This window comes from Peromyscus leucopus, chromosome 23 (assembly GCF_004664715.2).
Source record: "Peromyscus leucopus breed LL Stock chromosome 23, UCI_PerLeu_2.1, whole genome shotgun sequence".
Classification (NCBI taxonomy): Eukaryota; Metazoa; Chordata; class Mammalia; order Rodentia; family Cricetidae; genus Peromyscus; species Peromyscus leucopus.
The window spans coordinates 7,266,673-7,284,185 of record NC_051082.1 but is presented as its reverse complement, the minus strand read 5'-3'; the positions used below and the strand labels follow the sequence as shown (position 1 = coordinate 7,284,185).

Here is a 17,513-nt window from a genome sequence, read left to right as displayed (position 1 = left end):
GAGAAAACTAGTCACACCCCTCAAGCCAGGTGTGGTCGCTCAGGTCTGTAATTCCAGCACTTGGGGAAGCCGAGGCAGGATCATCGTGAGTTTGAAGCCAGCCTGAGACCCTGGGAATCACATCCCTTCCCAGGTGTGTGGCATATGCCGATAACCTGAGCTTTTGGAAAACTGGGTGGGAGGACCATCAGACTGGGTTCAGTGTGGGCTACAAGAAAAACTCCTGTCTCAAATAATGACATCAGTAATAAAGTAACAGCAACAGCATTCTTCAGAGAAAAGCTTACCTTCTGGAGGAAGACAATTCGGTGCCAACAGGGTGGCCCCGTGGTCACCAGCATCCGGTTTCCAGCTCTGTGCTCAGACACTGTTCATATGTGTCCAGCTGTAAGGATTCTCCAAGTGACAGAGTGGATGGTGGGGCTACACTGTCACAGCCAACCTTCAAAAAAGACAGAAAAGAAGGAGATAGAATGTCTACCATGCAGGTACACCAAAATCCATCAAAGATTCTCCCAGAAGCCTCCAAAACATGATTTGTACTTCATTAGCGTGTCCAATCTAAAAGGCATGACAGAGCATGTTGATTTCTTTTCTCTTTTTCATTTTTCTTTCCTTTTCCCCCACTTTTTTATGTCTGTCTGTCTGTCTGATACATTAATGCTCAAGGTCAGGGTGTCTACCACTAAGAAAGCTCGAGAGTGGGCATTTGGAAACCAAGGAGAAAGGTGGGGCAGACAAGCTGTCCTTTCTGGAGCCCACAGCTGGGGCTGGAGAAATGGCCCCATGGTTAAGCGCACTAGCTGGTCTTCCAGAGGACCTGGGCTTGACGTCTAGCCCCCAAGTGATGGCTTGCCACAGTCTGTAACTCCAGTTCTAAGGGGGATCTGACACCCTCCGGCTCTCTCAAACACCAGGCACCCAGACAGCACACAGACACACCTACATTTGGGCAAAACACCCATACACATAAAATGCTTAAGTTTTTAACATAAAAATCAAATGACCCCACACCCTGGAGTAAACAGGCCTTCAACATCCAGTGTGATGGGTGCAGGACTGGAGAGGACTCGGGAGAATGAGGAACTGGGGGTGCTCTTTACTCAGCGTGGATGTGATGAGCGGAGAAGGAAGGAGAGCGTCGAGCAGCTAAGCCAGGGAAGAGCAATAGAAATCAGCCGAGTGGAGATGGAGATGGAGACAAGTGCTACAGGAAGAAGGGAGGACACATCTGCTCCAGAGGCAAGAATGGTGCCCTGGAGAGCTTGGGTGTGTGGCTGGAGGCCAAGTCCCAGAGCACCGGCCTAGGAGGAGGCAAGGTGACATTATCCTGAGAACACTGGGCAGCCACCGGGTGAACTGGAGCTCTTGGCTCACAGTGGCTAAACCTGTGCCTTGGAAAGAGCTGTGCCAGGTATGCGGCACACACCTGGAACCCCAGCGCTTTGGAGGCCGAGGCAGGAGAACTGTGACTTTGAGGTCAACCTGGGATACACCGTGAAGCCCTGTCTCAAAGGGGGGAAAAAAAAAAAAAAGCAAAGAAAAAAAAAAAGAGAGAGCAGGCCGGGCAGATGAAGAGCAAATGAGGCTTCCCATGAAGGTCCCTGGCTAGAGTGGCATCAGCAGGAAGCGAGTGCAGGGACATCAGTTGGCGTCACTTGTGGCTGGAGCTCAGATACGAAGTCATGGAGACATGAAGCACCTCATCTATACCCTGGGTCTGCCAGAGCTGAACAGGACACATCCCTGGGCCAGAGGAATTCTCGGGCCACGCCTTCCTCTGGAAGCTGGGGGGGGGGGACACGTGGGGAGGGAGAGGAGTCGCTCGCCCTGCCACCTGGCAGAAGTCACTCTACAGCTGGCAGTGAGGAATTTTGGCACGACTAACAAAATCGGCTGTGAAGATCGCCTGCAAAATGGCCACGTTCCTCTTCAAAACAGAGGTGTTTCCAACAAGAACCTCAAAGTAGCTATGCTTAAGGCCTGTGTGGTTTAACCTTCCTTCTTGCCAAACCTGAAACTTTCCCGAGGATCTCACAAACAAGACCGAGAACCCTCCTTATAGTCATTGGTGAGCAAAATCTCCAGACAAGCTGTGTCTACAGAGCCTCAAAGGGTTGGTCAGATGTTCAGTATGGTGAGTGGGGAGGCTGGGATGTTGCAGGTTCAGAGGCAAAGAGGTCATCAGGCAAGTCCTATCCCAGCCATTCCTTGCCCACCTCTGTGTCGGAACCAACGTTTGATGGCGAAAAGATAAAAACCTTTGAGAATGCATTAACTCGGCAGACCGCTGGCTTCCACCAACTCGAAAGCAAAGAGCATCATCAAACAGCATCTTGGGCCTATGAAAAGCTTCCCTGGGGTACTCAGACGCCTGCACCCTTGAACTGAGTGTGGTAGAGATCCCTTTGACCCCCTGACTGTTTCTATGGGATCAGCCTGCAATTCTAACCTGTGACCTCACGCATAGGGAAGGGACAGTTCCTTAGAGACCCCCTTGGACAATGTAACTTCAGACGCCATCAAAATCCTCTATGTGGCCAATGTTGTTATGGTGACTCTTTAGAGAGGTTCAGATCCACACTGGGGTGTGTACTGTCCCCATTTCTCTCTCTCTCTCTCTCTCTCTCTCTCTCTCTCTCTCTCTCTCTCTCTCTCCTCTCTCTCTATTTCTCTCTCTCTCTCCCCCCCCATGCCTGGCTCCCTCCCTCCCCCATCCCTCCTTCCCTCCCTCCCTTCTTCCCTCTCTACCTCTGTTAACTCTACATCCAAACCTTTTTTTTTTTTTTAAATAAATTCCAGCTTTCCCTCCACACTGACTATCCTGAAACCCTTTTCTATGGCCAAGTCAAGACTCCCCGCTCAGGATACCTCTGAAAAGGCCACAGGCTGCCACAGGGTCACCACAGCCCCTGCCCCCACCATCCCAACCACTGACAGAACCAATCAGGCCCCAGTCGGCGAGGCAGTGCCCACGGTCTGCCCAGACCTAAGAACCACCATGCGTCGTACTTCATGGAGGAGCTGAAGAGAAGGCCCCTTGAAGCCATGATGTGACCAGCCCATTCGCAGGGTCCTGCCCATCGTTCAGAGTCCTTCGGAAAGGAGATCCACCTTGAATGGGGATCTGAGAGGTGAAGTCCTGACTCCAGGAACCCCACCCTCACCCCCACCCCGTGGCCGGGTTTGACAGTCAGCAAATGACCCAGGGACAGTTCTGCTCTGACTGAATAAGAAGGGGATTGCAATAAGCACTCAGGTCTGCTCTTAGTCAATTTGCTGTTCACACAATACGCTACCAGAGTGACCCTTTGTGTATGTAGTTGACCTTTGTCTGGGTAATCTTGTCCTAACAAGAAGAGGAAAATCCTCCCTTGCAAATCATTAGCACTCAGGAGAGGGCTTTAATCTGCACCCTGACAAAGATGTTAACTTGGGAGGGGCTTAACATGCACGGTCCCTTTGTCTGGAAGGCAGTTCAGACTCTGTTGTGATTACAGTGGAGTAAGGTTCAATTACTGTAATAAATATATCCCAAATTTCATCTCAATTGCATTTGCATTTTAATGAATGATTCTCACCTTCTTGTCAATTTGGCAGCCAGACTAGATTTATTAAGTTATTGTATAAACAGGGCGTTCTAATGCAGGGAATTTCAATGCAAAATATATGTTCTGATGTATCTGGACCAGGGCTGTTTTTATTAATTTGCCCCATCCAGCTTGCCTGAATAGTCTAGGACAGGAGGATGGTATTTTAGATCCTTCCCACTCTCCATCACAATATTTCCCTACCCTCCTCAGAAATCAATATGTCTGGGTGGGCTGACAGAGTCAGGCGTAAGCCGGCCAGATGAAGTGGGCTCTCGAAGCTCCCAGCCTCCACACATCGGGAATACACTGATTTACCTGCTATTATTTGAAAACAGTAAAATGTGTTAAGTGAAAATTTCCCATGTAGGCAATAACCCGCTGCAAGAGCAGGACACCCGTGAAATCCGATTGCCAGGAGTGTTTGTCCATCTTAATGTCACTCAGCCTTCCCCAATGAAGCATGCTTGGCTTTATAGCCTCATATTTCTCGTAGGCAGAGACAGAAAATATAAGTGAAAACCGGCTGGATGCGGAACCATAACACCATTAAAAGTTGGGTGTTTGTTTTTTTTCTTTTGAGGTACACGTAGGCTGTTAGTCCTCAACAAAACGACACAGTTAGTCGACCTCCCTCCTGAACAGAAAGGCTGAGCTCACGTGCATCCCCATCACAGGCCACTGTCAGCTCTCCAGCACTCTGCAACTGCTTGCAAGAACCACATGCATGCTGGGTGCGGCCCAGTCCTGGTTTCTTTCAGTCCCAGAAGTGACTAAGTCAGACACAAAAAAAGAAAAAATCTTGCATCACACCATCTCTTTGCAGACTCGAAAGGGAAATGGGAGGCGGGCGATAGAATGGGGGGTTGTAGCACGAATCTTAAAAGTTCTTATTAATAAAATCAAACCCAGAGCCAGGTATTGGGGTGAAGGCTGGAAGATCAGAGAAACAGAACAAGCCACAGCCACCTCACCTTGCCAGTTCCTCAGCTGATCCTGTTTCCTCAGACTGGAAGCCTCTGAGTCCTCATCCAGAATGAAGCTCAGCTGAACTGCTGCTAGAAGCCTAAAAGCTTAACCAGCTCTAGTTCCTGGTCCTCACGCCTTAAATACCTTTCAGCCATCACTTCCTGGGATTAAAGGCGCAAGTCACCATGCCTGGCTGTTTCCAGTGTGGCTTTAAACTCAGAGAGATCCGGATGGATCTCTACCTCCCAAGTGATAGGATTAAAGGTGTGCACGCACCATTTTCTGGCCTCTATATCTAGTGGCTGTTCTGTTCTCTGACCCCAGATAAGTTTATTAGAGAACACAATACCACCACAGAGGGTTGTGAGGAGAGAGAGGAAACATGGAAAAACACGGAAGAGGATTCACATCTGCAAACAGACGGGCGGGCAAGTCTAGAAAGGTAATGTGCAGGATGAGGACTGTAGTTAATTTGCAGGAGGAAGAGCTTCCCACAGCAGGAACTGGAGAAAGTCAGAGTTCCCAGGACTGGGGACGGATTCAGGTCACAGGAGGCTTATACAGGCCGAGCACCCCCACAGTGTGGGACTGTCCAATCCAGGGACCCGGGAAGAACTTCCGAGATGACCTGATGGCCAGCACATGTCAAAATCTCACTTTTCAAACGTGAGCAAGGAGAGCAGGTGTCGGACCACTACGTTTTGGAGAGGTCTTTTGTAAGAAGCAAAAGAAGGCGGCTGGGCCAGGATTCCTAAAACTGCAGGGCGTTCGCTGATCACCCAGGGATGTGTCTAAGAATCAAGAGTCACTGCTGTGTTGCCCTGATGCCCTGTTACACACAGGAAGAATAAAAAGGGTTATCTCAGTCTGTTGTCTCAGAAGGACCCAGGCCACTGTGGCAGGAGGGCTTCGTGGACTCGGTCCTGGCAGTGGGCATGCGTGGCAGAGCCTGTGCCCATCACAGCAGACCAGGAAGCAGCGTGTGTCTAACCTTCAAAGACCCATCCCTAGTGACCTACTCCTGCCAGCTGGGCCTCCTCACCTCACAAGGTTTCTAGAACCTTCCAAAATAGTGCCACCAGCTCAGGATCAAGCATTCAAACCATCAGCCCAAGGGAAACAGTATTGATTCAAACCATAATGAGGAGGCCTTCCATCCTAACTAGCTCCGGGGAGCTGAGGATGCTTCTAGAACACTGTGGACCAAGAAACACTGCGGACCAAGCAGCAGCATTTCTGGTGGGTAGAGCTGCTTAAAACTAAGCAGCCCCGAGCTGGGATGCATTGTAGTTGGTAAGGTGTGGCCTCATGTGGACAAAGCCCTGGGCCATCCCCAGCACAGCATAAAACAAGGCATGGCGGTGTGCGCGCTACTCCAGCATTCAAGAAGTGGAAGGAGGAGGGTCAGAAGTTCCAGGTCATCCTCAGCTACATAGCAAGTTCAAGACCAGCCTGAGGTGCCTGAGGCTCTGTCTCAAAAACAAAGCAAGCAACAGAAATTAATAGCCTTGCTATGTCCAACCCAGCTGTTTGATAAACACAACACCACGGGGTGGGGGGACCTTAGCCTACAGAGAAGAGCAGGTGTTTTACCTAATAGCCCCACCCTGCTTAGAAAAAGACCGTTAATTGCTTTGTGTTCCACATTATACTGCAGGCCCCCCTTTTCTATAGTCTGGGTCAACTGCTTTCTTCCTGACATGTCTTATCACGTCTACAAAGCATACTTTCCCACATTTTAATACCCACAGTAACATGGAGTCAGTACATATGGAGTCAAATATGATCATATTTAATTTAATTGAGATGTTTTTCTTTTTCTTTTATTTTTTTTTTCTCAATAAGACTATTTCATTTTTACAGCGGATGATGTATGAATCAGCAATTTTCACCCTGGGGCCGTGTAACAAGCTGCCTCCCCAAAATTCAGTGACTTTAATACATATTTTTGTAAGATGTAGGTTGACTGGGGTCGGGTGATCTAGGCTGGCATTTCCGGGCTCCTGTATGCATGCTCCCCCCCTTCTCACTTGTCCTGGTCTAGTGAGGTAATTGTCGCCATCATTCTTCTCCTGGACCCAGGGGAAAAAACTCACTTCACACACCTGCACAGCACCATGTTGACAACCAGTCAACCAAGGAGCCCCCACTGGGAAATACACCTCACCCCTGAATACACCGGATGGAGAAGGGAAGGAGCATTTGCTGAGCCTGGTGAGCCACAGATGGAGTCTGAGATGGACAGAACATGACCCCAAGAGAGGAAGGCTTCCTGCAGACCCAGGGGTGATCTGGGCACACCGCAGACCTAGGGACAACCTGGGCACACTGCAGACCTGGGGGTGATCTGGGAACACTGCAGACCTAGGGATGACCTGGGCACACTGCAGACCCGGGGGTGATCTGGGCACACCGCAGACCTAGGGGTGACCTGGGCACACCGCAGACCCGGGGATGACCTGGGCATACCAAGCAGCAGGAGGTACAGAAACCCAAGGCTTCCTACTGAATGTGTGAGCTTGGAGCCTGGAGGTGGAGTTTAGGAAGCAACCCTACCATTTTCTTTGTAGGTTATAGCATTGGAGAGGGGTAAGGAGAGGAGGGGAGAGGAGGGGCGAAGAGAAGGGAGGGGAGGGGAGGGGAGGGGAGGGGAGAGGGGAGGAAATGAGAGAAGGAGAGAAGAAGGGAAGGGTAGAGGAGAGAAGGAGGAGGGGAGAGGAGAGGAGGAGGGGAGAGGCGAGAGAGGAGTCATCCTTTTAGGCAGAGGGTCTTCAATAGCGATGATCACAGGAGAGATCTCAAGAGACACAGCCAGTGTTTATTCTTCAAAGGCTCCCAGAGGACGGAGGGGTCCTGCACCCAAGAAGCAAGCTGGTTCACGTGCGGCCTGTGCTACATGACAGTTACGGAGCATAACTTTAAACTAAGTAACAGGCGTCAGGGTAGGGATGTGGGTCTTGGATACAGTGTATCCAAAGTCAAGTTGTCTTGATAGTGAGGAGGTGGGTGGGGTGGCTGTTGCTCCAACCCTGCTCTCCATCCTGTCTGCTTGGGGTCTGGTTCCTTTAAAGGCCCGGGTTTTCTAACGTCTTCTCTTGTACTTTTCATCTGCCATGACGCTCCTCACATATTTACCTCCCCTCCCCCTCTGTTTTCTCATCTGTCAATCACACTGGCCTCTCTGGACCATTAAGCAGGTTGACCATACTAAGCATCGATCCCCATGACTGGGTCCTATGCCATAGGTGTTAAACTAAACTCACTACATCCAGGGGCTCACTGAATCCTCCCGTCAGCCCTCTGGGCCGTGAACTAATGAATGCCTGTCCTATCTGAAGCTCACCTGCTTCATTAGCCAGCTGTGGTGGTCAAGCCTGTAATCCTAGCACTTGGGAGATGGCTGCAGTAGGCTCCCAAGATGGAGGGGCCATCCCGGATCACATGGTGAGACGCTTTCAAATTAACATGTACACAAGTGTCTCTTACTGTCTTCCCCTGTTTCTGTGATGAGATACTCCGAGCAAAGTAACAAAATGGAAAAGGGGTTGATTCCAGCTCACAGCTCCGGGGTGTAGTCCTCGAGGCAGGGAAGTTCAGTGACGGGACTTCAGCTGGCCACACCACACCCTCAGCCAGGAAGAAGACAGGAAGACAGCTCGGCTGCTCGCATCGTGCATGCTCGCACCGTGCATGCTCGCACCGTGCATGCTCGCACCGTGCATGCTCGCATGGAACTAGATTGCTCCACATTTACAGCGTACAGGATGCAGCCCATGGCACGGTCTCACCCATCATCAAGATGGCGCTTTTCACCTCAGTTAACATAATCAAGATAATTCCCCACAGGCACGCCCAGAGGGCCAGCTCCCAGGCGATTCTCCAATGTCAAGTTGGCAATTAAAGCTAAGCATCACACTTAATATTGATAATTACCCGGGGAAGCTGGAGGGGGTCGCGTTGGGTGAGGTGGATCAGGCGCAGAAGAGCAAACGCGGCGTGCCCTAAAATAAGCAGAAGCTAAAAATGTCGATGGCATAGAAGCAGGGAGCGGGATGGTGGTGACTTAAGGCTGGGAAGGAGAAGGGGTGGCTAATGGGCTAAGGGTGCAGTGGGACTTCAGGTGGTCCACAGCACGGAGGGCTATAGCTAATTGACAACCTTTAACTGTTTGCAAACCGCTAATAGACGAGAGACTTGGCATGTTCCCAACACAACAACTAACCAGTATGTGGGGTGATGGTAATGCCACTTACCCCGAACGGTCATTACCCACTCACACTTGTACAGAGATACCACACTGCCCCCCCCAAAAAACATGTGCGATCATTGTGTCAATTAAAAATAAAAACAAACGCTATTTTGAAACCCACCCAAGGGACGGGGAGATAGCTCAGCAGATTAGATCCCTCGCTGCACAAGTATGTTAAAGGCCTGAGTTAAAATCCTGGAACCCACATAAGAAGCCAGAGTAGTCTCCTTCCTGTCTGTGACCCCAGCACTGTCATGGGTGGAGGCAGGAGGATCACTGGGACTTCCTGGTTAGCAGCCTAGCTCCAGGATCAGTGAGAGAATCTACACCAAGGAAATAAGATGGAAAGTGACAGGGAGCGGGACACATGGCATCCTCCCTCGGCCTCTGCACACAGACACCTGCACGCACACGTGCATCCACTACAAACACACACACACATACACACACACACACACACACACACACACACACACACACACACGTAACAAAGCAAAAATCCCACTTGAACCTGCCCCTTCCTCTGCCTTCTCATGGCACACTTCTGTTCCCTTGCCCTAACCCACTGAGCCCTGCAGAGTCCGCCCACTGGCACAGCAGCCATCCTCCCATCCCCTTACAACAGTCCTGGACACCTACAGAGAACACAGGTCCCTTGAAAATGCAAACACTGCCCCATGCAACAGTGAGGAAGTTGTGTCTGGCAGAGGAAACTTGACATTGTGTAACCCGCCTCTGCCTCCACTCCCCAGTGCCGGCTGGCAGTCACCTCCCTCCACACCATCCCTCTTTGATGTCAGCTAAGGGAGCTCTACACCCCGTGAAGTAGTGAGCAAAAGCCCCCTCACCCCCGTGAACGGATTTAGAGCCCAAAACTGCTCTTCCCTGCAAATAGCTCTCATCCTACAAATAGCCTAGTAATCAGCAATCAGCAATAATGATGAGGAGGATGTAGGAAACATACAGGGAATTAAATGAGAATCTGCAAAATAAAATTAAGCATTTTTAAATGGGCCTCTGCAGTGTCTGGGGAACACCTCCGGGCTCATTCCGTGATCCCGCCGTCTGAAGTTCCCGGAATAGACTGGGATGTCTGGCGTCTGGCTCTCCCCTCCACCAACCCTGTTCACCTGTCACTTGGGCCCTTCCAGAAGGCGCAGCAGCTGGGATTCCGGCTGCCTTGGCTGGAGAAGGGCTGAAAACTCGGTAGTTTCCTCAGGTTTTCCAGTCCCACCCTGTCTGTGGAACTCACTAGCTTAGAAAGCCACCCACAAACACTCCGTGAGATGTTTGCAGCATCCCAGAGCATCTTTAGAAAGCACAGCCCCCTGAAGCCCCCAAATCCAGGTTCACTTCAGGACGCAAGGCTCCCGGCCTCTGCCATACACCGTCTGGGCTTCAGTTCCCCGCTCAGCAGGCCAGGAGCAGACTCAGCTCTGCATTTATGCTGACCAGTTCATTCATCAGCACTCTGACCCCCGCTTCCTCCTGGGGAGCTCCTCCTTAGCCATAACCGTCACCTCCTCCAGGAAGGCCCTCCTCCCTAGGTAACCCGGACCCCTCGCACACCCCTCCCCCACGGCCTTTTGGCCATTGTGAAGAAGGTGTTTGTGTACAGTTCTTCCCCACTACTGTGAACCTTCCCTCGGGAAACGCAGCATCCTTGACGGTTGGTGCAGCCCCAGAGACACGACGCAGTGACAGTTAACAGCTGGCTGCCGCCCGAGATACTCTGTCTACAGAGCGAGTTCCAGGGTAGCCAAAGCTACACAGAGAATCCCTGTCTGGAAGAACCAAGTAATAAGAAATAATTGTTTCTGCCCAAACTTTGCCACAGCAAAGAGAAACACAATGCTTGAGATTTCCATCCAAAATTAAGCAATGCCAGGGAAGGGTGGTATACTCTTATAATCCCAGAGCTCAGAGGCTGAGGCAAGAGAATTTTGAGTTCAGGGCCAGTTCGATCTACACAGTGAGAAACCAGGAGAAAGGGGCCACTTCAAAAGAGAGGGATCAAATATCATTTTCTCCTGAATGAGGTTTCCAAAGACCGTCTAGTCTGAATTAGATGCCCCTCCCCCAAAGCCCAGAATCTTCTCTCCCTATCACTCTGTGTTATTGTTGGCCTTTTGTGTGTGTGTCTCTCACACATTTGTGAGCTTGGCTTAGACATCTGAGTTGTTACGTGTAGATGGCTACTGTACCATGTGACCTGTGTTGGGATCTGACCTTTCTTTGCCAACCCAACCACAGCCCCTTGATCAGCCCTGATGCACATGGCCGCACCTCCTTCCTCTTAGCTATCTTTAGCAGAGGTGGGATTTGACAGCAATGAGCTGCAGAGCAAAGAATGATGGGTGTGTGCATTTCGTCAACTTGTCTGTACTGAGGCAACACAGTAAACTACCACCATGTTTCCTACAGAGACATTTTGGGTCTGAAATTTAATTTGCTCTTCAAATTCTTTTTTTTGTTTTGTTTTGTTTTGTTTTGTTTTTTCGAGACAGGGTTTCTCTGTGTAGCTTTGCACCTTTTCTGGAACTCACTTGGTAGCCCAGGCTGGCCTCGAACTCACAAAGATCCTCCTGCCTCTGCCTCCCCAGTGCTGGGATTAAAGGTGAGCACCACCACCGCCTGGCGCTCTTCAAATTCTTGATAAGCAGCCTGTGTGTGGTGACTTGGGGATACAGCGTGAACAAAATTCTGGGGTCTTTGGTGCTCATGGTCAAACCCCAGACCCTCAGTGCTACCTGCTCTGCCATCAATGATCATGGACATGCCCCTCTGAAGGCCTGGCACCTGCTGGTTCTTCCTACGCATGATGTCTCTAATCCTGTTGGCTGTGAAGTGTGTGTGTGTGTGTGTGTGTGTGTGTGTGTGTGTGTGTGTGTGTGTGTTACTGTGTGTGTGTTACTGTGTGTATGTTACTGTGGGTTGTACACATTTGCGTGCTGGTGTATGTGCATGTGAGGTCCATTCATGTGGAGACATTCCTTGATCATTCTTCATCTTTAGTTTTTGAGACAAGGTCTGTTGTTCTAATCTTAGATGGACTTTAAATAAATAAATTAAAAAAAAAAAAAAAACAGAGCCAGATATCAGAGTGAAAGCTGAAAGATCAGAGAAGCAGAACAGCCAGCCACTAGTTCTTACCTCTATGAAATCCTCAGTCTCAAGAGAGTGAGTTCCTGTTTCCTTGCCCTGCCATGTCACTTCCTGGGATTAAAGGCCTGTGTGCTTTCCAAGCAAAGGCATGAGATCTCAAGTGCTGAGATTAAAAGTGTGTGCCACCACTGCCTGGCTCTGTTTTGCTCCTAGACTGGATCAATCTCTTGTAGCCCAGTGTGACCTTCAACTCAGGGATTCAGATAGATCTCTGCCTCCTGAGTGCTAGGATTAAAGGTGTGTGCCACGATTGCCTGACCTCTGTGTCTAATCTGGTGGCTGGCTCTGTCCTCTGATCTTCAGGCAAGTTTATTAGGGTACACAGTATATCACCCCAAGGTCTCTCACCACAGCTACAGTGCATCAATCCAGCTTGATTGGCTGGGCAGTGAGCTTCAGGCATGTGCCTGCCTCTGCTACGCCCAGGAGCATGCTGTCATCTCTGGCCTTTTTACATGGTTCTGGAGACCTGAACTGGGGTCCTCACACTGCGTGGAAGGCACTTTACCAACAGAGTCATCTCCCTGGCCTGGACTCTGGCTCTTCGTGTCTCCTCATAGCATCCTTTAGCAGGCTCACTCTAGGAAACATGCTCCGTAAATACCAGCCGGGAGGTGGAACACAGCCTTCCAGGGATGAAACAGCCTGTCCCAGGTCTTAGTCAAAGACAGGTGCAGCGCTCAAGCTGGGGGAGGGGCTGTCTGACTCTGGAAATGCAGAGACGGGGGTGGGGGGGGATCTTTCTTACTTCCATGTGACCGTGACAAACAGCTGATACAGACCATCTGACAAAGAAGGAAAGGTCCATTTTATCTCACGGTTTCAGTCCATCATGGCAGGGATGGCTGGACACAGGGCAGCTCAGTCGCTGGCGGCAGGTGACAGACCTTCAAAGGTCCCCCATGACCCACATCTGCCAGCTGCTCCCCACATCTGCCAGCTGCTCCCCACATCTCAAAAGCCCCACAGACTCCCAAAGGAGGGTCACCAGCTGAAGAGCCAAGCCTGTGGGGGACATGTCACACTCAAGCCATGATATAAGGGTCCTGTTCTGTGGGCGTGAGATAGCTGATCCTCAGACTGAAGGGTATTGTCCTAATATACTTAAGAGCTTGTCTTTGATATCTCTTCCCACCCCCGCCCACTCTCCCTATGCCTCTACATCTATCTGTCCATCTATTTATCCCTCATCTCTCTCCCCCTCCCTTTATATCCATCTCCCTGTGCACCTATCTGCCTGTCTGTCTGCCTCTATCTCCCTCCCCCACCTCCTGCCCCTGCTTTTGCCTCCAGCTTCCTGATCCAGTGTGTGAAGATAGGCCGTGGGTATTTCACCATACTGCGAGAGGAAAATGCCATGAAAAAGAGAGAACAGCAGCTCCAGAAGCTGAAGGAGGAAGAATTAAATAAGTTCCAACCGGCCAAGAAGTACTCAGACATCCATTGCAGGAGCACTCTGATGACGTGAGTGGGCGGCGGGCTCGGGGATGCTGGGCAGCGAAGGCTCGCTCAGGGTGGCTCTCCCTCCCCTAGGCTGGTCCTCCATCCTTTCTTCAGCCTTGTCCAACCTTCCTGGTCATCCTCACTCTCTGGCATTAAGGGAAAAATCTTCTATTGCACATTCCATCCTCCAATCTGACGATACTAAGCGGGACAGAAGACATCTCGACTGTTCCCAAATACACCTCCCCCATGTTTTCCAAACCTTCTCCTACCCCGATCCCTCCCCACATCCTCTTCCAACCAAAGCTCGGCTCAGTACTCTGGTACTCAACTCCGGTTTTCATGCTGCCTCCTCCCGGTACCTCCTAGCTTTCAGCCACCCACCTGCTGGACCATTTGCTCTCCGGGTCCTCGTACCATGTGTCTGCGTTCATCACTTTATCCCACGTCAGTGTCTCTGCTCTACGCCCCCGGCTACAGCCCCTGGTTTTTACATAAAGCGAGCACACAGAAGAATGTCTGTGTTCTGAGTAAACACAGACACTTCCCTCTCAGGAAGCCTTCCTCCTGGCTAGGCGAGGACCATCCACAGACCACTCCGTTATGAGATGCTCACATAGATAAAACAGCAAGAGGAGCCATAGCAGCCATCAAAGCAGTAGTGATGGATGCTCACCGTGCAGCGTCCCCTCGAAACAGGAATTTATTAGCCCTGTTTGAGAGCTGTAGAAACACGGACTAAAAGATACCTGTTGGTTTTCCCAACATCACTAGTAAGAAGCATCCTCAGTCGCAAACCCGGTGGTACCAAAGCCTATGGGCTTCCACAATCATCACGGACAAGGTCCCAGGAAACTTGGCTTGTGAGGGTGGAACACAGCACACCCCGGGGATGAGAAGAGAACGCTAGAGCCGACAGTGAGAGGCACGTGATAGAAACCGGCTGCAGCTGCAACCAGTTAGCAAAGCTCACCCCAGCAACCCATTAGAATCGCCTGGTAGCTGCTGGTAATTCACAGCTACCAAGGAAGCTGAGGCAGGAGGTCAAAAGACCCAATCAAAAAATAACAAGAATGGCCTCGAGAGATTTTTAAACCACTAACCACTAGTGTCCCGGCTACATCCAAGCTAATTATAGTGGGCTCTGTCATGGGCTGGGGAGAGTTACATGTTTGTAGCATTTTTAAATTCCCCTGTTTCCAACAATATGTTGGGGTACACATTATATCACCACACTCCAGTCCCTCCTACAACGCCCCACTTCCTCCAGCGAGGCTCCGCCTCCTTCAACAACCTTCCCCAACAGCACCACCTGCTGGGGGCTATGTGTTCTCACATGTAAGCCTGTGGGGGACATTTCACATTCAAACTACAACAATCTGATGCATTCTTACCGAACAACTAATGGTGATATATTGAAAGATGTCAACACACAGAACTCTGAACTCCACTCCACCTATCCCTTTCAGTTGAAAGAATAAACAGGAATCAAGAAGAAGAAGAAAAAAAACACTCCAGGGAGTTGAGCGTTGACCAGGACTGGGATGGTGATGGGAAACGGTGTGTGATGCCAACAGGTACATCTATGACACACCAGTAACAGTCCATCAGAAAGTCTGGGCATCCAGCATATACGATTAAAGCAGTACTTATTTTCTTTCTTAAAAGCACCTTTAAACATTTAATTGGCACAGAAATGACTATGTGTTCATAGGGTACAGCGTGGCATCTCAATACACACGTGTAACATGCAATGGTCAGATTGGGGTCCTTACCAGATCCATCACCTCAAACATGTTAGTTTGAACAGAAAACTTTCAAAGCCATCTCCATTCACTATGAGGGAGAACGCAAGCCACTGTGATCAATCACAGTTTTCCAACCACTGTATGAGGTTAGAGGTTTCCCTCCCCAGGAGGGCATGTCAGTCAGTGAGAGAGCACTTCCCAGCATTCACAAGGTCTGGAGTTCAATCCCCAGCACCGCAGGAAACATAAACCACATCGTTCTTCATAGCAAGTTCTCCATGCTTTGTCTTTGGCCAAGAGTCATACACAATATGTTCAGGGTCACAACCATTAAAATGTCCTCATTTGGACCTTGAAAAAGGTATGTGACACAGAGAGAGATGGGCAGTGACCCTGGGTCTTTCTTTTTCTGACAGTCGCAAGACCTTGGTGCTAACTCTGCCGTCTACCCAGAGCCCATCACTCTGCCCAAGCCTAGGACCCCAGTGCTGCCCGTCAGCTGGCAGCCCTGCTGTAGGATAAAGAGGAGTAAAGCCCTGGCTCCTTTTAGCAGAAACTGTATTGTAATGAACAAGCCGCCCAACCTGCACCACACAAGGAGAGGAGAATGTTGAAGAAGCCACATAGAACATTCCACTTATGTGGATGTGGCCTTAATCCACAGCCAGGGGACCCCTTCTCTCTCCTTTGGTCCTTGTTGGGGTATTCGAGACATGGTTTAGAGTTTAATAAGTTTAAATACGCAGGCAGTCACTCCTTTCATTGGTCTGTTTATGTTCCATCTGGTAGACTTTCTGAGCTGCACAAAATAAAAAGGCTTCCTGCTCCATGAGTGCAGCATCAAACGCAAGAGTGGGCCTTGCTTTCTAAGTTAGCATGAGGGGACTGTCTACACCACAACAGGGTCACAGTCACGAGCACAGTTAGGACCTGGATTCAAGTTCTGACTCCACCTATACAACCGCTGGACTTTGAGCAATTCACTGGACCTCTCCGGGCCCTTCCTTTATTTTACCCAGATGGATGGTACCAGACCCCCTTCTTTCCTGTGAGGATTACATGAAATGATGGCTCTACTGAGCACAGACCACAGCATATAAAACACGCTCAGTGGCCGTCAGCGACTGTAATACAACAAAGTGATTTTGATCTCTCTGGGCTTCCGTTATATTTTTGCATAGAAATCTTATTTTCCGTGAAAGCGGCCCACATCTAAGACCTACCTTCTACAAATACAGTTCCAACACAGAGGTCTCAAGAACAAAAGCACTCTTTTACAAATGTCTTCTAACCAAGTATTTGATCTTTTGTTTTTAAAATGCAAAGGGGATTGGTTTTCACACACACACACACACACACACACACACACACACACACACACACACGCCTCAGCATCTAAGTGATTCCAGGCAGAAGTTTTAAGTCTGACAAACTAGACAAGGAAAAGGGGAAATCAAGCCGGTCCCACAAGCAAGGTCCCCGCCGGCAAGCTCTCCTCCCCACTGGCTCAATGACCTTGTTTTTCAGCTGTTGATTCAGCTGGAAAAGGTGGAGGGGGAGTGGAATTTGGCTTATAACTGGAGTCAAGAGAAGACATCAAGGCCGGGCAGTGGTGTCGCACGCCTATAATCCCAGCACTTGGGAGGCAGAGCCAGGCAGATCTCTATGAGTTCAAGGCCAGCCTGGTCTACAGAGTGAGATCCAGGACAGGCACCAAAACTACACAGAGAAACCCTGTCTCGAAAAAAATCAAAAAGATAAAGAGAGAGAGAGAGAGAGAGAGAGAGAGAGAGAGAGAGAGAGAGAGAGAGAGGAGAGAGAGAGAAGACATCAAACCGGCGATTAAGGAGTATGAGTGCTGGGTTAATTTCTGTTTACTCTGGGAGACACAGTTAGGTCAGCAAGACAGAACACGGCCATGTGTTTGCCGGTGAGATTTTTCTTCTCTAATTTGTTTTCCAACTCTAGTGTCAAATACGGAGTCAACGGGCATGGAAACTGGGGCACCTAGATTCTGGGGCTGTCTTTTAATTAGCTCCATGACCCCAAGACTGTCCTCAAACTCCCTAGGGGAAGGTGTTTGGTCCTCACATGTGTGTCAGCATGACCTCACATGAAGCTGATCTTTGCAAGAGAAACTGCTCCCCACAGCACCCTCTCGAGGGCTTCCTTTCCTCGCTGGACAAAGACAGAAGCATGGGCAGAGCTCGCAGGCCCAGGCAGTCTTGTTCACGGACTCCTGTTTCTGCCTCGGCGCCCAGCCTCCTCTGCCACGCTGACCACACGCCTCCCCGCACTGCCTCCCCTTATGAGCCCGTACTCTCTTCCAATCGCCTAGTGAACTCCATC

The 17,513-nt window shown here is 50.1% G+C and overlaps 1 protein-coding gene across 1 annotated transcript in view; it reads left to right on the top strand.

The window, feature by feature from the left end:
- Ccdc60 (coiled-coil domain containing 60) overlaps positions 1 to 17,513 on the top strand; it is a 92,197-nt gene that overhangs the window by 29,860 nt on the left and 44,824 nt on the right. Inside the window, exon 3 of the mRNA XM_028856547.2 lies at positions 13,267 to 13,437. Coding sequence (XP_028712380.1) covers positions 13,267 to 13,437 — 171 coding nt within the window. The remainder of the gene's footprint in view (positions 1 to 13,266; positions 13,438 to 17,513) is intronic.